The following is a 24,726-nucleotide window of genomic DNA, read 5'->3' as shown; positions in this document are numbered from 1 at the left end:
GAGTGGGAATTAGTCAGATAAAACCAGGGGTGTTGTTTGCCGGGCTTTTTGTTGGTGGTGACCCCCGAGCTGCCCCAGCTTACACCAGGACTAATCCCCATTCTCCTCCAACACAAAAACCTCCTCTGCTCGCCTTCTCCCCTCTCCTCCTCCTCTCCCTCATTCATTCCTCCCTCCCTACCCCATCCTACTCCATCCGTTCCCGGGCCCTCTAGTGATTCAGCCATCAAATGTAAAGAAGGAAATAATTTAACAACCAGGAGAATTGCACACACACGTTTGATGCTGGGGGTGAGGAATGGGGTAAGATTTGAGGACCTGTGAGGGACCCGGGGGGAGGCGGGGTTGAAGTGGGCCCAACTGAAGAATTAGTAGTTCACTGACCAGCGGATACTCATGTTGTCGGATTTAGATTACTGAGGTCACGACCCTGAGGCAGGTAAAACAATAACGTTGCCTATGAGTGTAATATTAAACTAACATGTCAGCATGTGGAAGTGGGCTGAAAGAAAAGTTAATTGGGAGAAGACGTCTTTAGATGCAGGTGATCCCATAATAGAGTACAGTAAGGCTCGCTCAGGGGAAAAGGGATTTATCTTCTGAAAGAAATCTGTCATGCATTTTCACAACTTGAAAACATTTTAGAAATAAAAAGAAAAAATAAGAAAACATATAAAACAACATAAATGATAAAAATAGACTATATCTCTATTTTGTTTCTATGTTGCATGTGCTATGTAAGTTCTGCCATTGATAAATAACATGAAAATGTACTTTAGTTTAGAGCGTGAAAGAAATTGTGGCCGCTTTTTGAAATGATAGACAAATGGAAAATTAGGACATTAATATTTCCTCTCTAAGGAGAGAAAATCCTCAACCAACAAGTGTTTAGTGAAACCTTTGAGTCACATGCTGTCAGATAAACTATCCACATACCAAAGATGTGAATCCTAAATGTTATCAGGTCTTGGAGATATATAGTGTAGGCATAAAAAACTATATTAAACATCATTTTATAATTACAGATATCATAATCTTAGGACAGAAAATTCCAATGTAAAAAACAAAAATGTAATTTCAGGAAGAAATGTAGGTCTATTATATGCCATATCTTCTTCTTTTTTTCATATCATATTTCCAAATTAAAATACCATATCTTCACATATCTCCCATCACCTAAATATGACACATTGCTCATAATGATGTCCAACATGAATTTATATTGATTAAATGCATATTCTGATGATTAATGCCAGCTAAATAATAGGGTAAAAAAAGGTTTAACATATATTTCCATTGTCTCAGGAAGAAAAAGCAAAATATGATAATGTTTTCATTAGTTTTAATCCTAGGAGAAATACTCAATTAAGGACCCGACTGATGAATACAAATCTTTTGCAGTGCATCACTGAGAAAACATGCCTGTAATGTTGGAATTATTCTTTTTGGTTGTCATTTGCATTTTAACCCAGATTTTTACTGTTTGCCGCGAATTCATTAAACTCGTGTTCAGTTCAACGATACAATAGGCTTGTCAGCATTTGTAAATATATTTTAGAAATGGATCAATGTAAGGAAACATTAAATATTGGAGGTACAGTTTACTTGAGCCTTTTTAAATCTCCTGCAAAAAGAAACACCCCACCAACAAATCTTTTGGAAAACGTGTTAAACTCAGCGCAGAATCCTTTCGTGTTCACTCGAAAATGATGCTTGGTATTTTGTAAATTATATACAATTGCATAAAAGTGTTTTTAGTAGGCCTATTTATTCACAATTTACAAGATTTTACAACAACAAAAACAAATTCAAATTACACCGACTGACTCACATGTTTACAAGCATTAAAACTGGAAATCAATTTAAATTGCAGCCTAGAAACTTTTTTAAAACACATCTTCCACACCGCCCTCCATTTATTACACGGTTCCCTCTTTAAACAGGTTTTTCGGGATCCCTCAAACACACAGCTGGTGCCTTTAATTCCACAGAAAATTAGGAAAGAAATAACCTTCAAAATGCACCAGCCTTCACGGATTATAATTTAAATCGTGTCAAAACTTGGCATGCTCTGTTCCAGAGAGCAAAAGTAAATCGGATGCGCTTTCCTTTAGCTCGGACAGACAAAAATCCATCACTGAAAGAAAATAAAAATAACAATAAAAAAGGTTTGTTCAAAGTGATTGCATTTTTATGGCTATAACCGCCTATAATTTACAATTCATCAGCAGCCTGCGCCCACATCTAAGTTTTTAAATATTTGGTTGTGGTTTGTAGTGCTTATACATTTAGAGATTTAAATATGAGTCAGAGGAACCGTCCCGTTTACCGGAGTGGAGCCGCTGCTCTGGTAGTGCTGCGGGTGGAGCACGTGCAGTCTGCTATGAACGGAGGAGTCCCCCGCCGCCTCGCCGGTCGGCAGATACATGCTGATCATGTCCCGCAGGTCTCCCGTAGGGCACGGCGGTGCACGCGCCGTGGAAACTGGAGGGCTCACACTAGGCTCAGATTTCACAAGGGACCCCAAAGGCCCCCCAATCGTCCCGGACACCGGGGAGACACCGGAGCTTTGGTGCTGGTGAGTGTAGCCGGTGATCCCGCCGTAGCCCGGCGGAGAGGCGCTCATGTAGCTCTGAGAGTTTGAGATGGGGCTGTAAGATAAGGCGCTCATGTCGTACCTGTGCACGGGCTGCGGGTTGTGCGGGTGGTGATGCGGGTGATGGTGCGGATGCGGGTGGTGCGGGTGAGCTCCGGTGCCCGGGTGTTGCGTGTATGCCAGCTGCGCCTCCTGCATCATTGCGTGAGCTGCCGCCGCTGCTGCCGCCACCTGGCCAGAGTATGTGCCGTTTGCCCAGCCGTTCACGTGCGTGGCGTAGCCCGCATTTGCACCTGCGTGCCCCCCTCCAGGGCTCTCCAGTCGCTGCCCGCCGCCCATCCCTATACCCACATGTGAGCCGAGGAGCCCGCCGGCCAGCGAGTATTTGTCCTTCTTTAGAAGCGTCTTGGTCTTCCTCCGCGGCCGGTACTTGTAGTCCGGGTGTTCCTTCATGTGCATGGCCCGGAGCCGCTTCGCCTCGTCGATGAACGGCCGCTTCTCCGCCTCGGTCATCACTTTCCACTCTGCACCCAGCCGCTTGCTGATCTCAGAGTTGTGCATCTTGGGGTTCTCCTGTGCCATTTTCCTCCGCTGGCCCCGGGACCACACCATGAAGGCATTCATGGGTCTCTTGATTCTGTCCTGCGGGACTTTGCCGCCGGGGCCCCCGCCTCCTCCTCCCGCGTGTCCCCCCGGGTTGGATGGGTTGGTCTGGGGGACCACGGGGGAATGTAAGTCCGTTTCCATCATGATGCTGTACATTCACCTGGTCTTGGTAGAACAACACTTCTCAGTCAAACACACAGAAACATTCAGGCTGGCCCGCGCAGCTAAACCTCCGAGGATGAGAGATAAAGAGTGAAAGAAACGGAGAGATGAAAAGCTGCTGTAGTCTCTGGATGAAATCCTCTCAGAGGTAAACTTGCTCCGCACTTCCCCTTTTCGCCTTTTTCCCTGTCATCCGCGAGCGCCGAGAAGTATAGAAACCGGTTGTTTGAGCTTACTTTGGTTGAAGCTGTACTGGGAAAAGTTACCAGAGCGTGCCCGGGCCGCGCGCTTTGACAGCAGCTAAATGAGCGAGAGACGGCCAATGGAGAGGCTCGAGTGGAGACGTGATTTGCATGCAGGGGCTCGAGGTTCTGGTGACGTCGGAGCGCGAGACCTAAAAAATTACTCCCTCTGTCATCTGTTTTGTGTGTGTAACTGGTGTGTGTAGCTAAACACATACACAACATGTAAACAGTTCATATGTAGAATGTATAATTCCTATAATGTTACGGAGGCACTTTGCGTTACACAGACTACAATAGAGTCTGTGCGCTCTAATATTTTCATCATTTTGTAAAATAGTAAAGAATATAAGCACATCAATGTTACAGAAACTGAAGCTTTACTGGTAACAAAGTTAGCTCTGCGCACCGGCAGAAAACAGGCAACTATGTAACAACAAGTAGCCTAAAAGTGAGATGAAAATCAAAATGAATAAATCTAAAATGGCACAATGATTTATCATATCCTTAGCGATCATCGTCACCAACACAGCAACTATAAGCACAAAAGTATCAAACTGGATAAACAATGTAAAAAAAAAAAAAAAGGGTTGCTGCCCATATTCACACTTTTAGAGCTGCTTTTGCAGCTTAATAACTTAATAACACTGAAGTAGCCTATTAAGCTCATTAGCATGTCTTATGCCAAATCAGAAATATGCTTTATGATTTTGAGATTTAATTATCGGGGCTAAATGACTCTTTTACATCATAACCAAAAGCGTATATATAAAAAAAGAAATCCTATATTTGTTAATTTCTCCGTGGCTTTTGTCCAACTAAGGGCTCCACCGCCTCCTATTCAGAGCCACAGGTGCTTTTCTGTTGTGCCTGTTGCTAGGAAACAGGTGACTGACGCCCGGAGCACGTGCCATTCAATGCGCCCCTTTTGTTTGTTTCACCAAAGCTGCAGGAGAGAACGAGAGAGGGACAGATTTAACCCCCAGAGAGAAACTACTGTAATCCTATAACAAATGTTGGAAATATAGATTTTAATGATAACATTTTAATAAACTAATGAACAATGAAGGTGCATTCATAAACCTGCAGCTGCAGGCCCGCTGCAAAAGGCCCGGGATTGCTGCTCCTGCCCTTATAATAAGGATCAAGGACAATTCTGACAAGAAATTCTTCCTGAAAGATATATTTTTATTAGGTCTGTAAAGGAGAGATTGCTGTTTTCAAACAAATAATACCTGGTCAAATTTAATGTTATTGAATTGTTAAAAAAAAAATAATCAAATAATACCATTTCTAATACTGCCAATACAAATAATGATAATAATACACTTAGACCTTATTATACTAGACATGCAACAAACAATCCTAACTTTTTGCTCAAAAAATGTTTCAGAAAATCAATCGATCATCAAAATAGTTCCCGATTTATTATTTTTGTCGACCCACTAATCAACTAATCTATATGTTACATCGTCAATTAAAAGACGCTTGTAGAAATGTGTCCCTCTCTATAGGACGCTTCTAAGCACAGTGAAAAAGGACGGAGTGGATATATATTTCATTTAACATTGCAATTTGTCGTTTGGTATTCCAGTCTCCTCCTGCTTCACTGGCTTCCCGTCATGTGGACGATCTTTTCAGCCCTCTGGGATTACGCTCCCAAGTGGCATCTGTCAGGTGCTGCCCGCCTCTTAGCGAGCTGCTAAACTACATTGGCACGTTGGCATGGCAGGATTTTCCTCTCGCTCCCTTGTACCAGTTGGCTATAGTGCTGTTAAGTGGCTTGTATGATCTGTTTTACGCACACTGTGACAATCTCCTCTCTTTCTGCCTTTTTGCATCCAGTACAGAAACACATGGACACACAGAGACGAGCACATTGTATGTTTGAAACGCAGAATACACAGCATCACGAAAGTCCAGAAGTGAGTCCTTAAGGCGTAAATAAAATCAGAGAATTGACAGAAAAATTCACATTGACCTTATAATAACGTGTCAGTGACCACACTTTGCTTTATTTTCTAATGCAGTGTCTATTCATCTATTGATTTCATGTGCAGGGACTTTGTCGCATTGTAAGGCTTATTGAATTAACTCTCCTTGAGGTATTTTATAGATTACTGAATTGACAGCTAATAAGAAAATGTTTTCAGGGACATTCGGATGGTTTCAATATACAATACTGTCTAGGACATGTTGACCTTTGAGAGTCGATGCCTGTGTGTTGGCTTTGTTTGATAAGTGAACAGAAAGAGGGCCACCACCATCATCATCCGCTCCGTCAGATCATAGCTCTTTGTATTAGATTGTTTCTTGGTTTGTGTGTGATGCACTCTTGAAGTAATGAGGGCCTCTCAAATGCCTCCAAATAGAATCTAGTGTACCTATTTGAGTTTTGACAACCAAGTGGTTTATTAGAAGTAGTATCAATTCAGTGACACATAAGAAAAAAAAAGTAGTTGCACATGTGCTCAGCTTTTTCAATGTTGTGGAGATAATAGGCTGTCTAGTGTTTGTGCAGGAAAAGACATGCGTACAAGTTTGTCAGTTGGATAATAAGGAGACTTAAGCAGCAAAGATAATGTTGTCATTACTGCTTTAACCAGACATGGCTTAAAATAAAGCAATTTGATTGGCTGTCAAAAGAGAAAACAGGACATGTGATTAAAATATATTTTTACAGTAGCAGACAAAAGTTAAGACATTGTTTGTGTTCACAGTTTCTGTGTGTGTGTAGATGGACGGTGAAACATCAGATGACGCTCCATGTGAGCTTCTGTTTCCACTTTGGATCAATGATTGTTCCCAAATATTCCCAAAAACGCTGTGCTGCTGGGGGGGGGGGGGGGGGCGGGGTTTCTTCTTTCCAAATGAAGCTTGTGAAGCAGAGATTTCCCTATCTGCAACAAACAATATTTAAATAGCTACAGGGATAGAAAACACAATAAAAATAACAATAATAGTTTAATTGATACCATTTATCCTGATTAATCAGACCATCATTACGCCCTCTATGTATTTAAAGACACACATCCCAACTAATACAGGTCAATAAATGGCATCATTAAAAACTCTAGTCTGATGATCTGATGATACAAACACTGTGATTGGGTGATGTTTGGGGCTGGTTGGGTTTAGTTGTTCCTACTCTTCACACATTATTTGCTTTTAGAGAGAAAACAACAGTTAAATACCAAATACTTCCACCTCTTCAAACCTCGACAACCCCTTAAAAAAGGTGAAACATGTTCACCTCTTAACTCCATGAGGTAAAATAAGATGACTTCTACTTCTTGTGAAACCCACATTTTGTCGATAGTCACCAGACAGCAGTGTTGAGCCAGCACGGCCTAACTGGAAATACCCAGAGAGCGAACTGTGACAGGTATTGTTTGTAACAGCAAGTGGACCAATGGGACAATGCTGGAAACACCGCCTGCACTTCTGCTGGGCTGGTTTACACTTGGTTTAAAAAGGTGATTCGGCTTTAATTTAACTTTGTGTACTCAAGCAACCTTGTGCTGCTTGAGCTACACTGAAGACCTTCTCAATATTAACTTAGTTATGACTTGCAGATAATAACTCTTTGTTTAAATTAAAGTGTTATCATTTCACTTCAATTAAAACAAAAAACACCACCAATACAGTACGCTTCAGTGGAGAGCTTTAGTGTGTATGATTGTCTGATTTTCATATTGGCTACTACCAAAATCTATCACAATATAAATTAATTCACTTTTTATGTTGCACATAAAGAGTTTTAGAACCTGGAAAATATCAGAACAATTGTGTGAGCTGCTCTATTTAAATGAATAAATGATACAAAAATAAAGAAATATTTATTGTTGTTAAACTAAGCTTCTGTCTTGGGTCAAGTTATTCAGCAATATCCAATCTGTTAGTTGCTTTAAAGTAAACATTTATGGACTTTTAATATATACTAAAAGTCATTTGATGATCATTAATTATGCATAAAATATCATCACTTTCCTTTTCTCAACACACACTCCTGGACAGAGCAGAGGAGCAAAGAGTGCTTAGAGATAAAACACAGCAGTAAGGATGTTCTTCTCATCTTCACGCTGCTATTAGGCCTGAAATCTCTAAGCCTGAAGGCCTGAAGGCCCCCCCCCCCCCCACACACACAGGCCTAATAGAATCAAAGGCATTTCTCCTGTGCAGCAGCCGACCCGGTGGGTTTGTTTAAGGCTCTCTGTCACAGCAAGCTGTCAGCTCTACTGGAGCTCAGCCTTACAGACAGAGCAGGGAGCACACTAACACACACACATGCATGCATACAGTACATATAGCAGGCGGTGACATGTCAAGTTAAGTGCCCTGGATAAGATTGCAGCACTAACATAGTTGATGATGAAAATAGTAATTAACAGTACTACAGTATTTTCTTGCTATTGAAAGTTCGTCTTACTGCAAAGGACAACTTTTCAGCATATCATGTGGGTTCACTTATAATATAAAATAAACTAAACTAACTAATCTCTTGGGAAATGACTGTATATTCTCATTTTTTCCGGCTGTGAAAGAAGAACTGTTTTCATTCTATATTATGATTTATTTTAATAGTATATTTCAATATGACTTTCTGATTACATAATAAATATCTTACCATGACTTTTTCTATGGTTTAATTAAATCTTTTTAACTGAATAATATTTTGACATTTAATAGACTAAAATATTCAGAATATTTAATTTAAATCATTTAAATTCAGTTGGATTTTTGTGATTTTGTTCCTGTTAATTGCACCCAGTTAATTCCATTCGCCTCTAACATGGCCCTCCTCCGCCTCTGTGTTCGCTGCAGGTGGGGAAAACACCGATGGATGAAGCGGCCCACTTTGTGTTCACCACACCCAGCACAGCTCTGACGAAAACACCTGACAGGCTGACATTTAAATGGTATACTGCTCTATGACTAGATGCTTGGTGAAAGTTTCTCGTGCATCACAGATCCAAAACTTGGTTCTGGTGCTTCATTCATCTTCACTGATGCTCTCTGAGCTTTGAAAGAGGAACAAAGTTTGCGAATTCCTGAATTGAGAGTAATTTAACGATGATTACTAGGAGCCAATGCGAATGAATTCCCTTTGCTCCAAACAGCACATGTGGGAATCATCAAGCTTTGGTTTCAAGGTTTTGAAATTCACTTTCTTTAATAACTCCCATGAATAAATTAACCAGTTGCAGCCATCTACATGGAGACTAACATCATCTTTCTTCCATCCATTTTCCCCCACTTTCAAGTGTCAGAGTAAAGTGGCCCGGTGTACCGAACACTGTTAAGCATTTGCACTCATCATTTAATCATCGCACCTCGTCCTTTGATTGATGCCTAATGAATGCCCGGGGTCTCGGTTTACAAGACGATCGCTAACAGAGCCTTGCTAATGGGTTTCGCCTGTCTGCCAGACAGCCCAGGCTTCAGGCAGAGGAGTCTGCGTTTACACCGGAGCTTCTAGAGCATTTATTCTAACATTTCTCACACAGATCTTACCATCTTACAGCAGTCTCAAGAGACACAACCAACCCTAAGCTGTTCTTTCCTTTTTGGACAGCACATATGTTCCATGCGTGCCAAAAAAAGGAAAGTTCAGCATTGAGTTCAGAATGTGAACAAGGCCTAATTTTCAACAGCATCTCTTTTTTCGAGTACTTTCACAATTAGCGGCAACATCTCTCATCACTAATAGGCCCTGCAGCAATGTTCTGAACTAGAGGGAGACAGACACAGTATGACTTCAATAACAGTGCAGAGACGCACCAAACCCGAGCGCTACATATCACACTTTATTCATTTTCCATAAGCTTAATTCTGTCACGCTCAGGAAAAGTGCACACATAAAAACAAAGTATGTTTTCCATCTCACTTCCACATTAAACTGCAGAGTTGTCCACCGAAATCGCTAACTTTAGCTAACTGATGACTGGTGCCACGTGTTGCCATGCAACCAGAGGCTTTCCACAAGTCGTTTCCTAAGCTGACAGACGCTTGTTAGGGGCTCCCAGTTTGATGTAGAAGTTGTGCATTAAATGTTTATATTTTTATGGCATACTATGACTTTTTATGACATAATATATTATGACATGTTGATGGTGTACTGAACGTTTACTATACGATGACGTGACTTTTATATTTCAATGACAGCAGCAGGAGAAGGCAGAGGGAGGCTCATCAGGAGACGAGGTCGAAGACGAGGATGATGGACTCAGAGTAAGTAAGGAAGAGTAAGTATTTATTTATTTTGTATTTTATTATTTGTTTTTTTTTGTCACCGACTGACAGACAGTGAAGGTTTCCATTTAATATTATAATTTTGCGATTTAAAGGGCGTTAAATGTTAATAAATGTAAGTCCATTTTAAGTCCTTGTCACCATGACACCAGGCACATTGTGATCACATGATCAGATGATGAATGTATGACCCAATATATATATATATATATATATATATATATATATATATATATATATATATATATATATATATATATACTTACCTGTGTTTTGGGTTGTGCAAACATATTAAAAATGTTGAAGAGACTTTATATGTTTTGTAAATGTCTTTGTCATAAAGAATGAAAAAATCGAGATTGCCATTAAATAATAAAGTACAATATAGTAGGCCATACAAATATCATGAAAAGCTCAGAAAACAGCTTCATAATATAGTATGCCATTCAAAAAGTCCCATAAAATGTCATTAAAGTCATAGTATAGTATGCCATTAATTACATAATAATATTGTCATAAAAATAATATATTAAAAAACAATATAGTGTCCTAAATGTCATAAAAATGTCATAGTATAGTATAAAAACTTCAAATAAAATGTCATAAACAAATACATATTTAAAAAGTCATAATATGGTACGCCTGCTTCCGTACCTCTACACTTCCTGTCTCATGTGGAACTTTGCTCTTTGCGTATTGACTTCTTCATTTTAGATGTCAGAGCAACCCCAGAGGCCTGTACTACGAAGCAGGATGTGGGGTCAGCGAGGTAACTTCAGGTTCAACCCCACGACGGTGGTTCACTTCTTACCGAGTTAGATCGCCATGGTAACTTATGCTGCACACCTCATCTGCTCCAGAGCGTGTTCGAGATAAGAGATCAACTTGTGTAAAAGCACCGTCTGCTGACCAATCACAGCTCGGTGAGCGGATCTTAAGGTAATATTACTCGTGCAAAGATGCAAGGTAATGAAATCTTTTTTTTGTCTAATCGCCAGCTGTCCTTCCTCCATTTATCACTTGTCACTGTCTTGCTTTTAGCATGGATTCTGTGTTTAACTTCTTTGCATTAATGTCTAATATTGTAGTTCTGCTCTTCATTTGTAAAATATGCCGCTCTGCTAACAGCACACTTGTCCCTGTTTGTGATTGGTCATACGCTACAAACCCCGGCCCATTAATATGTTGAACTTGCTTCCAAGCATTCAGCTGTCAGCTCGACTTCAGATTAGTGTTTCTTTGTGTATTTCATTTTAGATATCAGACAATAAAACTCACTGCACCACATGAGGATCAAATCCACAGACAACCATTCTTCTATCAGCCTGAGCTATAGCTTTGTTATGAGGTTGAGGTTCCAATCCCTACCAGCTGTAGTGAATCTAGAAATCCAAAACCCAAAGTGAAGAGTCAAAGTTCTACCAAACAGAGGTCAGGTGTGTTGGATCAGACAGCTCATGGTGATAACACGCTGGTCAGAAGTCTGGAGGGTGTGAGTTCAAATCTCATGTGGTGAGGTTCTAATCTGAGATAGATGTACTAAATTGATTCTTGTGAGGTGCAGAGATTTTAAGAAGTCCAACTCCCTTCTCTAAGTGTAGCTGAGAAGTTACGTGGTGGTAGAAGCTGTCAGACCCGGGTTCAACTCCTCGCTGTTGTGAGGACATCATGATGAATGAATGGACATGTTGAGCCTTGTGAGGTGCGGTGATTTTAAGAGGTCCGACTCCCACAATGAAGAAGTTAAATATGAGAAAAAAACATCTTAGAGTGCGCGTGACATTGGTGGCGTGGTTGTAAAGATCCCGGTTTAAGGAGGCGCCAGCCCCGGGTTCCAATCCTCACCGTTGTGAGGACATCAGAGCCCGGTGAGGGAGATGAGAGAGGGCTGTCCTCCCCCGCGTTTCCCAGAGATAAACATAAAGGGTTATGACGACATCAATGTCTGGTCTGGAAGAGAAAGAACTATCCTCCCCCGGTGGTAAACTTAACTCCTTCCGTCTCCCTCCGCACTCATCTGGGGGAGAAGAGAATCATTTTTGCATCACATTCAAAGTTTATTAGTACTACACTGCTGCAACTTGATTTGATAGCTACCATGTTTGGTCCATGTGCATCACAGTTCTTGTCTCCTTCAGCACTGTGTAAAGAAACAAAAGTTACATTTTGCATGATTTTGTAAAACATTTGCAAAGACCCGTTTTTAAATCCTGCAATGTTTACTACATCCATGTTAGCTCAATGTGTTAGTCGCCTAAATGTAACCATATATTAACTATAGTTGATTTGCATATATAGTTGACAAATCAGAATTTTTTTGGGGAAAGATTGTTTGAAAAAAAAGACTAATGATATGTTAATGTGCAGCAGAGCTGATCACAACCTGCTTTGACCTTTAATACTTTCAGCTGAGCTCTCCAAATCAAACCTTTGTTTCCCGCCCGTCACTCTCCCATCTGCTACAGGCTGGTCAAACACGCACACACATCAGCACATACATTATATTTAATTAGAGCATGTGCAGCCTCCCTCTCTCTGTCAGCATTGTCAAAGCGCTCGGGAGCAGCCAACACTATCACTGATTGCTTCTAGATAGGAAGAAATATGATTAGACGGCGAGTTTGTGTGTGTCAGGTGGGAAGAAATCTGATTGTGGTTTTGTTAGTGGTGAGAGCAGAGGTAAGCTGAAGGGTTGAAAAGGACAAGGAGATGATTGGACATCAGGATACAAGTGGAGAGGAAGAGATGGAGGAGTGAGCTGATCAATTCTAAAATATGGCTTCAACATATTGGGGAATTCACTTTTCTTTTCAAGAGTGAGATGAGAGGATGTCTTATGTTTGTTGTTAAGAGCTGCCGTCTCGACGTGGTTAGCCTAGCTTAGCGTTAAGACTCGACGGAGGGACACAGCTATTTTTCATTTTTGAAACCTCACCATTTGAACTGTAATTTGCATCTGTAAAATTGCATTGTGGGATTGTTAGCAGAAAATACTTTTTTCATTCCCTTGTAGGAATTTTAAGGGCACCAAAGAGTGCATACAGTTCACTCTCAAATGAAATGGTGGAGGGTAAATTATATATTAATATTATATAGTAAATACGGAATAATCTAATATCCGACAACACGTGCTGTAGCTGTAGGCGCTGCGCAGAAGCACTGGGCGGATGGATATGGGCGTGAAGAAATAGTTACAGCACATAACTTCTCTAAAACCACACACTGTTCCAGAATGGAGCGCTTTAGAGCCGTTGGGAGGCGTATTTTCTTTAACACTGAAGCCTGTAGATGGTACTTTGCCTTTTCGGGTATCTCCACATTGAGAGGAGCTCTAGAGGAAGTAAGTGAGATTTCACCTGGTTACATCCTGACTCCAGCCGACATACAATTGATATCTTCTCATATCACTCTCTGAAAAAAAGCAATAAGCATATTTCCCTAAAGAAGTTTGTATCAGCCTCCATAGCTTCACATTGTCAAATGATCACAAGTGACGTAGAGGAAGGGGTAGATGATGTGAGGAGGACAGAAGGGGAGGAGGAGGAGGAGAGAAGATCCCTAATCTCTCATTATTAGTTTGATTTTCAGATGGACGGGAGGTAAACAAGAAAGCTTTGATTCTCTGTGTAATAACATTAGTGTTATTAAAGGGAGAAGGGCAGCTAGAGAGGCCGGGGAAGGAAGGAAAGACGGAGGGAAACATGGGGAGAATGAAGAAGTGACCTTTGCAAGATGAGGTAAGGAGAAAGGGAGGAACCCCGCTGAGGAGCGGTGAAAAGAAAAAAGGAAGGATGGTGAGGTAGAGAGAGGAGGGAGGCAGGAGTGACCCCGGCAAAAACAGATTAGTCGAGCATGAAGAGGATTACCAGCAATGATAGTCCCCTGAGGGAGCAGCCAGTCCCAGCCAATGCAAACACACACACACACACACTGAACACACACACACACACACTGAACACATCAAAGTGATCAGCATCAGTCCAACCTGTCTGGCTAATGCAAACACACACATAACAAGTACATGTACTCCAGCACAGTACAGCTGTAATGACTTTATACAAGTTACATCAAAATCAACTGTTCGGTTAAAACAACAAAGCACAGCTAAATAAAATAGTTCCTACATGACACTGCTGACAACAAGGTCTGTGGATTATTGAGAGTAACCGCGTGTGTTTTGATACATGGTTAATTTGCCAACTAACTGCTGGGAGGGACAGAAAAGTAAAAGTTCAGAACGAACTGAGATGCAAGCGAAACAATGACTAAGATCCAATTCATTAGAAAACAAGCAACAATACAAAACTGAGTCAGACTCAAGGAAAGAAACACCAACTTCCTGTGCTCTGGTCCTGCTGCACTCTGACAGAACTGACATACAATGAGATGAAGTCATTAAAACTGATAATAATATTCAATCTACTGTTAAGATTCTATTACTTTAAGCAAAACATTCAACACCTTTCTTACGAAAACAACCTTTACGAAAAAGACCAACTGAGGCACAAAGACGACGGCCGCCACTGGAACAGGAAACATCGTGTCATCACGCAGCTGCAATTAAGTTTCATTTTTAATTATTTTGGAACTATTATTATTTTTTTATCTAGCTGGGAGCATTTTCATGTCTCTCAAACACACACACACACACACACACACACAATTCAGCCAATTTTGCACAACAGCAGAGAAAACAGCTGACTGTCAACTAGAGAGGTTCAACATGCCAGGCTACACCTCTGTGTGTGTGTGTGTGTGTGTGTGTGTGTGTGTGTGTGTGTGTGTGTGTGTGTGTGTGTGTGTGTGTGTGTGTGTGTGTGTGTGTGTGTGTGTGTGTGTGTGTGTGTGTGTGTGTGTGTGTGTGTGTGTGTGTGTGTGTGTGTGTGTGTGGGGAACTGCTATTGCCACTCAACCCCCACCAGCACCATCCTGGCTGATTTTAACTGACACCTCTGAAAAAGAGTCTGTCGAGGCAGAAAGTTCTTTGAGCTGAGGCAGAGACTAAACATGAAAACACGATCAGAAAGACTTTTACATGGAAGCCTGTTACCTGAATAATATCTACATTTCTCTTTTCTGATTTAAAAACAAAGATCTCCGTTAGCCTCTGAGCCCATATCCGGGTATTTTGCTGACCAGATCTAAATCTGAACCCAACTCAAGTCTAGTGTCGTCTCTGATTATAGGAAGGTAACACTTTAGAACCAGAGAAATGCACACCATGTGAAAAATACTAATTAAGTAAAAGTACAGACGCATTTTAAGCAAAATGTACAAGAAGTAAAGTACTTATTATGCAGCAAGATGGCCCCTGTCAGAAATATTAATATATATTAATATTGATGCATTAACATGTGTAATATGCAGCATTTTGATTGCACATTTTAGTTTAATCTGTCAACAAGAAATCATATTTTATAAGATGCTCATATGTTTTGGATACAACATCTAAATCTACAAAGTAACTAGTAACCACAGCTGTTTAATAAATACATAAAGTACACATGTTCCTCTGAAATGTGGTGCAGAAGTATAAAGTAGCAGAACATGTAAATACTCAAGCACACTTGAGTTACATTCCACCGCTGTCAAAATGAATCACATTGACTTGAAACTCAGTTTTTTCCCCGTGTCCTCCTTGAGATAAACAAAGAAGTGAATCTTGTCGATCAGTGGAAACAATAGATCGCTCGATTTTGAATTCAACATCGCAAAATGCAGAAAAGGTCAAACAGGTAGATTACAAGCTCTGTACACACAAATCCATCTCCAAATCAAATGATAAAAGACACTAAACCTTTCCTTCTTGCTGACATTTCTCTCCATCCCGCTGAGGGGAAGTTTTAATATCAGGACCCCCCCCCCCCCACCCCAGAGGAGGACGGGGGTCCTCTCTCTCTCCTCCACTCTTCCTAAATGAGGGCTTTTTCCTTAGTTTTCTCTGCTGTTGGTGGGGGGTGTCGGGCTCTGGGAAGAATGAGGACTTCCTGGGGAGGGCCTTTAAGTGCAGGGCTGAGGAGTCTCTCACTCTCTCTCCCTCTCTCACAGTTCTTCTCCTTGTCTCTCGCTCGTCCTAAATGGGGTCAAGCTCCCAGCCACTGGACCTGCTGCTTTCAAAGACCCCAAAGAGCAGCTCTCCTCCACCTGCCCTTTCCTCCCCTCCCTCAACAACCTTTTCTTCTTCCTTTCTTTCCATTCCTGTCCCTTACGTCACCGTCCTCTCTCTCGTTCTGCCTGTGCTGCAGCTGCACTGTTCTCCTCTACCCACCCTCTACCTACTGCGTCCGTCTTCCTGTTCATTTAAAGCTCAAATATTTAGCTTTCCTTCTCTTCACGGCACAATTAATACTTGAGCAACAGTGAGCAACAGTGAGCACTGAGAGCACTGAGAGCAAAAGACATCTAGGTAAAAACTTGGCCGGATAAGGTTGAAAGTTTAGGTATAGGTTACAAATGTTGAAACTGCAGTTCAGACACTATATGTACTATAATATGTACTATAATATGTACTATATTATATGTACTATATTATATGTACTATATCTACTATAATATGTACTATAATATGTACTAATATGTACTATAATATACTATAATATGTACTATAATATACTATAATATGTACTATAATGTACTATAATATGTACTATAATATGTACTATATCTACTATATGTACTATAATATGTACTAATATGTACTATAATATACTATAATATGTACTATAATATGAACTATAATATACTATAATATGTACTATATCTACTATAATATGTACTATATCTACTATAATATGTACTATAATATGTACTAATATGTACTATAATATACTATAATATGTACTATAATATGAACTATAATATACTATAATATGTACTATAATATGTACTATAATATGTACTATATGTACTATAATATGTACTATATGTACTATAATATGTACTATATTTACTATAATATGTACTATATGTACTATAATATGTACTATAATATGTACTATAATATGTACTATATGTACTATAATATGTACTATATGTACTATAATATGTACTATAATATGTACTATATGTACTATAATATGTATATCAAACTGCAGTCAGAAGCTGCTACATGTTGAAATGTCGTCTGAAATACAGTTGAACAACAGTTATATGAAACCTAGATGTATCTGAATTGTTTTAAATATTTATTTATCAGGTTGTCCAACCTGTGGGTCTGGTCCCCCCCAAAAGATCACATGATAAATAGGAGGGGACACAAGATGGGAAAGAAGAGGGAATAACATTTCTGCTACACACAACTGTGTTTACTTTTCTAAAATGCTGGGGAGTTTTATTTTTCAAAAAGAAGAGATCTGACAACTCTACCTGAACTGCTCACAGTTCATAGAAGGCTTCGCTGTAAAGCAACACAAGTCTAGACTGCAAACCACTGAAGCAACTTCTGGAGCATTTAGATCATCATGGGAAGTTAAAATCTCCACTGAAACCAGAATAAAGAGACCAATTGTGATATTAAAACTATTCATGCACTCATGTGAATCCAGTCATGTTGAGAGCTTCCTAAAAGCAACGCACAACTAAACCTGACACGTGATTTTCCAATTCCACCTCCAGCTAATACATCAAAAAACCACAGTCAGCCAGCGGGACTCACAAAAACATTTCTTTAGCTGCAGATTCGAGTTGTACAGTAGCTCTGTGCAGGGCGTTGCTGCTGCTGCATGCGGATTGTGTTATTATTTTCCCACCAATATGCAAATGACGTACAAGCCATTTTATAGTATCTGTGCACAGGTAGTGAAAGTCATTCTTCTGTGTCACAAGAAAAACAAATTGTCAACGCCGATTTTGAGTGACACTTTTCAGCTTCAGGTTAAACGTGAATCTCCCACATGGAGACCTAAAGGAACAGCAACATTTACTAAGAACGCAGCTGATCATTAGCCAATGAACCTCAACCACCTGTGCAACACACACCTTTGTGCCTCAAAGGGCCCTCCCCTCTTTGATAAGTAGCAACATACCTTCCCTCCTTTTACCAGGCATCCATCTATCCATGGGAGAAAGCAGGAGATATATCCATCCAGAGGGAGAAGAGCGCTGCTATTTCCACTCTTGTCTCTCTATTTCCTCAAGAGAAGGGACGAGTATGGAGGAGACAGAAATGGATGCCAAGCGTACAATCTCCAAGTGATGTTCCCCTGACTCTTAGACGTAGCGTCTTTAGTTACATTCCTGCAGAACTCAACGTGTCCATCAACAGCAGAAAGTGAAACCCTCCCTGATAACTTGCTGTAATAAGAACAACTGAACTGTGTCCCTACTCTCAGCAGCCATGTCTTTTACAATCCCTCCACCTGGGCCTGTCTGCCTCCCTTCCTGCCCTCGCCCTTCCCTCCATGGCGTTCCTCCCAGCCCTGACTCTTTCCAACACCACCGCTGACAGCCAGCGTGGCTCTCTGCTCCCCTCCGACCCATACTGGGTTTTTATTTAATTTGTCCCGTATAATAGACGTGAATGAACCCCGGGGTTTAGGGCTACACAGGCAGAGAACGCGACAGACGAGGGAGGGGCAGGCCGCTCAGCAATGTGTGTCAAAAGAGAAACAATAAGTGCCATTATTTTTGATTGGCTTCCCCTTTTTGAAAATTACTTCCAAAGTGTGATGTCCCATTGTGGGAGCAGAATAAGGCTGAACAATGCAGCAGGGGGGGGGGGGGGGGGTAGTCTTATATATCCAGGCTAATATTCAAGGGGGCTTTGGCCAATGCTGGCTGCCCTGCCCTGGATAACCCTGCAGCGCAGCGACTGGGCCCTGGGTTAGGCTCATAATGGGAGGCATTGGGAGGCCTTTAGTTCCCATTGTGGCGGCTGTGTCAACAGAGAGGCCACTGGGAGTTGCCTGGCATGTGGGACGGAGAAAAGGCCCTTTATCCTTTCTTTTTAGAGAGAGAGAGAGAGAGAGACGTTATCACAGCAGCTCGATGCATCATGTCTCTCTCTCGTGCCCCTGTTTACCCCGTTAGACTTTGATAGATTGTCTAAAGAGAACAAAATGTACCAAAAACAGATCATTCGTTTCCCTGCTACATGCTAACACGTTAGCATACCCTGTGAATAATGAGGGTCAACAATGAGTACGTATTCTTCTGAGGATTAGACTACTGTATATACGTTAACCATGGTGCACTGTTGACTCTTTCGATGTCAACTTTAAAAGGAGGATTCCAGTTTAATACAACTTTTTTCATAGTTTTGGCCATGATTTCTATCAGTAAGGAGAACATAGTACTCACCAAGTTAACTGCTAAACTTTGGGAACACAGTAATGTTATGTAATGACTTCCTGCTTCAACATTGAGCTCAGCTTAAAACTGCTAAATGGTTCAAGACAACATCATGTGTTTAGCTTTTCACTAGAGCCAAACACGCTGGTGTTAGTCAACTTATTTACTTTTTTTCATGATTCATTATCTGATTAATAGCTTTAAAATGAGCCAAGACGACCTTTTTTCTGAACAGCAGGCACTGTGGTGACAATTACAGAATAATAATGATAACCCTAAAACAAAGTGGAACAGCAGCATGAGCAGAGAAGTCATTAACTTAGTGGTTATTAATAATAAAAAGTAATTTATAGAAAGTAATCTCTTTCTGAGGCCTGCTAATATTACATAAGCCAATAAGCTACTGGTCACACCAGACCAAGTTAGCGTTTTATTAATTATGATTTTGACATTTAAATAGAAACAAATGAAATACTCTAGTTTCAGCATGGTTCAAAAGGAGAGAGCCATATTGTAAGTCAGGGATTCTCAAAGGGAGCTCCGTGGCCCTCTGTCAGGGGGTCCATGAAATCATTTGCTATAAATCAGGGGTGGGGAACCTTTTTCCTATCAAGGGCCATTCTATTTTTTACAACATCCTTCGAGAGCCATACTAATTATTGAACTCATAACCTTTGCAATTATTTTAAGACACAGCCCATTCATTTCACTTTTCTTTTATGCTGTGCAAAAAAGCAACTTTTTTTATCCTGTATCTTTCTGTTTTATGAGAAATCAGAAATCCTTTATTAGTCCCACAACGGAGAAATGTATCTGGTCACAGCAAAAGAACATATTGTTGGGCTTGTTGGGCCAAACTCCGCCGAAGAGCGTTAACTTTATCCAAACGCACTCGTCCTTTCAGCTCGTGCAGTAATGACGCTCGAGATTATTTGTTGTTATTGTGCGCGTCCGTGCAAACTAGACACACTGAACTTTTACTTCCTCAGAGAAATAATCTGCATCCACCTTTCTCTGTATTACACTCGCCACGCTGCATTCACTGACGTCAACGACAGTCTCGTTTAATATTGAAGTTTTTTACATGACGTGACCACGTGATGACACGTTCCGCTCGTGTTGTGTTCAAGGACCCTGACCTTGGCCAGGAAAAACAGTCAGGCAACCGTTTCATTCTATTGCTATCTAGATTTGTATTTTTTCTTTTTCTAGTGGATTTTTTTGCGTGTGTTTATGAATTACCTCGAGGGACGGATCAAATGGTCCCCCACCGCTGCTATAAATGATAAAGTTTTGCTGCAGCATTAAAAAAGTGCGTATATAAGTGATATTAACCTGATTCAAACTGAACTGTGTTTCTGTTTATCACAATGAAACAGGTCTGAAGTAGGTTTAAGATTGAAAAGTTTTAGTTTCAAAGGCATCTAAGAGCACAAATGGTAGTAAGCATAATGCTTAATCAGTGTTATGATAATCCTGTTCTAAGTGGCAGTATAATAATACAGTATAATAACTGGATAGAATATTTCTCTGTACTTAGTTTAACTGACAACTGCAACTGGGGATGTAATGAACTGTGGGCACAAGCTACTACTCAAACCTCTCACACGCACACACACACACACACACACACACACACACACACACACACACACACACACACACACGAGCAGTGGGTTAGCTTGTCAATATAACTCAGACCATTCATTCATCCAACTCCACCTGGGAAAGAGACGGACATGTGTGTTTACTCTAGATTCTATTCCCCGAGGCAAACACACACACGCACACGCACACGCACACGCACACACACACACACACACACACACACACACACACACCACTATTATGTCTCCTGGCTGTGATGAGGTAACCTTGAGAAAGCAGGCGAAGCTGAACAAATAGTGGCATCCAAACACACATGTGTACACATGTATGTAAATACACACATGCAGAACACCAGCACCTAAACAAACAAGCCCAGCAATGGTAGCAGCACACGCCAAGCAGCTCTCATTACCATCCAGCACAATGAGCTGTAGTCTCTCTCACACACACACACACACACACACACACACACACACACACACACACACACACACACACACACACACACACACACACACACACACACTTCCAGTGCATTTTAACATAAGTTATGTCAATATAGATTTATGTGTTTGGTTAAAATTCATATATATTAACAAGTTTTTATGTCTAACATTGTACACGCTACTGAAGATGAAAGATTTGCAACATTTACGCTGAGAATGATAACATGGGAGGTTGGTGGACAGCTCTGGATGCTGTTTGTTTACTACATCAGCAGTTTCCTATTGTTGGGCTGAATTAGATAAAGCATGAGAGAGAGAGAGGGTGGGAGAGAGACAGAGAGGGGGGAGAGGGGGGAGAGAGACAGAGAGGGGGGAGAGGGGGGAGAGAGACAGAGAGGGGGGAGAGAGGGGAGAGAGAGAGAGAGAGAGAGAGAGAGAGAGGGGGGAGAGAGACAGAGAGGGGAGAGAGAGGGGGGAGAGAGAGACAGAGAGGGGGGAGAGAGAATGAGAGAGACAGAGAGACAGAGAGAGAGAAGAGAGAGAGGGGGGGGAGAGAGAGAGAGAGGGGGGGAGAGAGACAGAGAGGGGGGAGAGTGGGGAGAGAGAGTGAGAGAGAGGGGAGAGAGAGAGAGAGAGGGGGGAGAGGGGAGAGGGGAGAGAGAGACAGAGAGGGGGGGAGAGAGAATGAGAGAGACAGAGAGAGGGGGAGAGAGAGAGGGGGGGGGAGAGAGAGAGAGAGAGGAAGCAACTGGTCAGCATAGAAAGCAACAGAGTGAAAAGCCTCGCTGTGTTACTTCATGTGTCAGGAAAACACACAAACTATAACCGTCTCTATTTACATGACATTTTAAATTGTGTGTATTTTCTTTACTGTTTCTTTTCACTTTTGTTGCTAAATGCTTTCTGCTGTGTTGTTTAATCCGCTGCTATTAAAATGACTTTTTCCTGTCATGTCTTCTACATTGATTTTCTGTGGGTGAAGTTTGATTGTCCTGAAGTTAATTACTTAATTATTAATGTTCAATACTAGATGTAATCTGGATCATGTTTTTGTGGTTATTTTTAAGCAACGTCAAGCACTTAGTTAAGGCCCTGTCACACATATCCGTATGACAGAAACGTATGCGCATACGAAATATCAGCAATAGGTTGATATAAATTAAGGGTAAGTTGTGATCGTTTGAAGGACGCAGACGATACGCCGAACACGGCAGACATACACAGCTCCGTATGGCAGAAACATGCCGGCGTATATGAAAATTAGCTCAAAATGTGTCAGAGTCCAAATACGTCCAACTTTTCCACAGTGGTGTTATAGCTGACGTATACATAACGAATACATAACGAATTATTATACGTATGTCAAACATTGATAGCGTATCACTTACCTATTTAAAACGTATCAGAGCGTCTGGACAACGCAGCTGGAAAAGTGCCATCTGCTTCACGTCATGCTGATGCAGGAGAACGGCTAACATGCTGAACGCTAGCTGTACTGTAGAAACACGTTTAATAAGTTACTCCATCGTCAGGCATCATCTTAACATCGGGTAGGAACAGGTTATCCACTCGTTATCGATACATTGGCTGTAGGATTCACCGTCAGCCGACGTAGCCGATATCTAACGTACCTCTAACGTAGTCACGCAGGTATACACGTACTATATTTACGTAAGTAGGTATTTACGTACTATATTTATGTAGGTAAGTATTCACGTACATATTCCGTATTCACGTATGTCTAACGTCACGTAACGTCTGCATATCTTATGAAGCACACGTCGGGTACGTCCGGTAATTTTGAACATGCTCAAAACATCAGCGTTCAACAACGCGCCCCAGCATAACACCGCCTGCTCTTAACGAATACTGCCTTACCTTATATCAACGTAAAACAGCGTGTTGCCGATATTTTGTATACGCTATATTTTTGTATATCGTATGCATTCGTCTGATACATTTTGTATTAGGAAGTGATGCGCTAGACATGCGTATCTGTATATGTTCACTTTTCCGATCCGATGAAAAGTTGGACGTATTTTCGTTTGCGCCGGCATAAGTTTCTGTCATACGGATACGTGTGACAGGGCCGTTAAGAGTTAGATATAGACTGTAGTCTTGGTTAATAGTGGAAAACAAAGGTCTGCTGTCTCACTTCTATACACTAATGTTTCTACTCTAGATGTAGTTTGACTGCACTTTCACATTGTGGCTTTTGGAGAAAGAGGCTCAACAGGTATAGTCAGTCAGACACACAGACAGATAAAAGTAAGTACAAAGTACAGCAGCCTGAAGTAACTAAATACTCTGAAATTAGCCATCCCAGTTTCAAAGAAGCCAAGGTGATGTCTCTATATGTCTTGTTTTATCAGCTTAATTGGGTATAAAACAGATTAAAGCAGACAATCTCCATATTTGATAGACTGAAAACTCTTACAATTAATTGCATATTTACATTTACTGTAAACATACATACATTTGCCACAGTCTCAAGTCTCACACACATTTGTACATCATTTAATTCCTTTACGTTTTTCTCCTTATACATTCATGTATTTCTACCTGAAATGCTTTGTTCTACTACTTTCCCTCTCTGCTACAATTTCCTCTCAGTGGTCATTAAAGGACCTTATTATCTTGTGTACACACTTCACATGTGTGCACATGTACGTGCACGCTCCCCGCTAATGACAAGCCCTCGCTGACCTGCTGACCCTCATCAGAGCCACAAAGACGCAGATAGCAGCCGCGCGACAATAAGATGGAGAGGTTGCTTAGGGTGACGAGACAGCGATGGAGGGATCAGGAGCATGACAGGAGGACAACGGGAGGAGTAAGGGGGTTCGGGGGGGGGGGGGGGGGGGGTGATGACACTAACCTCAGTTTGGTTTGACTCTATCCAGGTTGAAAGTGAAACGCTAAGAAGACAAGCTAAGGTTAGTTTTTGAAATTAACGGTACTGACTTAAATAACAGTTATTTAGCGTTTATCTTCAGTTTAAAGAATGCTCAAAATCAGGGGAGCAGAGGGTCAAACTTTCATGGCAATCAACCTCTAGTTCATATTTCAGTCCGACACAAAGTGGTGGACCGGCTTCCTGTGTAGTCGTCACAAGATGTGACAAAGATACGCAGCAAATCATCACAAATAAGAAGCTAGTATTTGGCATTATTGCTATAAAAAGTGACTTAAATGATTCATCAATTATCTAAATAGTTGCTGGAAAATGTTCTGGCGATCGACATATTGTATAAGCACGAGATGAATACTTGAAAACTTACTTTTGCTTACAAGCATGTTTTTGAAATCTGAATCTGACATTTGATTTTCAGTGTGTTGCCACAGGGACTCTCTCATCCATCACCCACACACACTTTCCTCCACGTGTGTGTGTGTCAGGTAAGTATTTAGTTCGACTGTGTGAAGCCTACAGAGCGTCCGACTGGACAGATGATCAGGATAAGAGAAAGAAACAGCCGTGTCCATCATTCTGTCTTCAGCCTGAAGAACATACATTATCATCTCA

The 24,726-nt window shown here is 41.0% G+C and overlaps 1 protein-coding gene and 1 long non-coding RNA gene across 2 annotated transcripts in view; both read right to left on the bottom strand.

Moving 5' to 3' along the window:
• Positions 1-1,749: 1,749 nt before the first annotated feature.
• Positions 1,750-3,986, bottom strand: sox1b (SRY-box transcription factor 1b). The gene has a single exon (XM_029446259.1). The coding sequence runs from the start codon at positions 3,356-3,358 to the stop codon at positions 2,297-2,299; it is 1,062 nt and encodes a 353-aa protein (XP_029302119.1). The 5' UTR covers positions 3,359-3,986; the 3' UTR covers positions 1,750-2,296.
• Positions 3,987-4,773: 787 nt separating this feature from the next.
• LOC115017632 (uncharacterized) overlaps positions 4,774-24,726 on the bottom strand; it is a 71,116-nt gene continuing 51,163 nt past the window's right edge. The window contains exons 3-5 of the long non-coding RNA XR_003833266.1: positions 11,956-11,998; positions 11,704-11,875; positions 4,774-6,506 (exon numbers count right to left, since the gene is read on the bottom strand). This is a non-coding gene — a long non-coding RNA (uncharacterized LOC115017632). The remainder of the gene's footprint in view (positions 6,507-11,703; positions 11,876-11,955; positions 11,999-24,726) is intronic.

The sequence above is a fragment of the Cottoperca gobio genome, chromosome 2, assembly GCF_900634415.1.
Source record: "Cottoperca gobio chromosome 2, fCotGob3.1, whole genome shotgun sequence".
NCBI lineage: Eukaryota > Metazoa > Chordata > Actinopteri > Perciformes > Bovichtidae > Cottoperca > Cottoperca gobio.
This window is presented reverse-complemented; position numbering and strand designations above follow the sequence as displayed.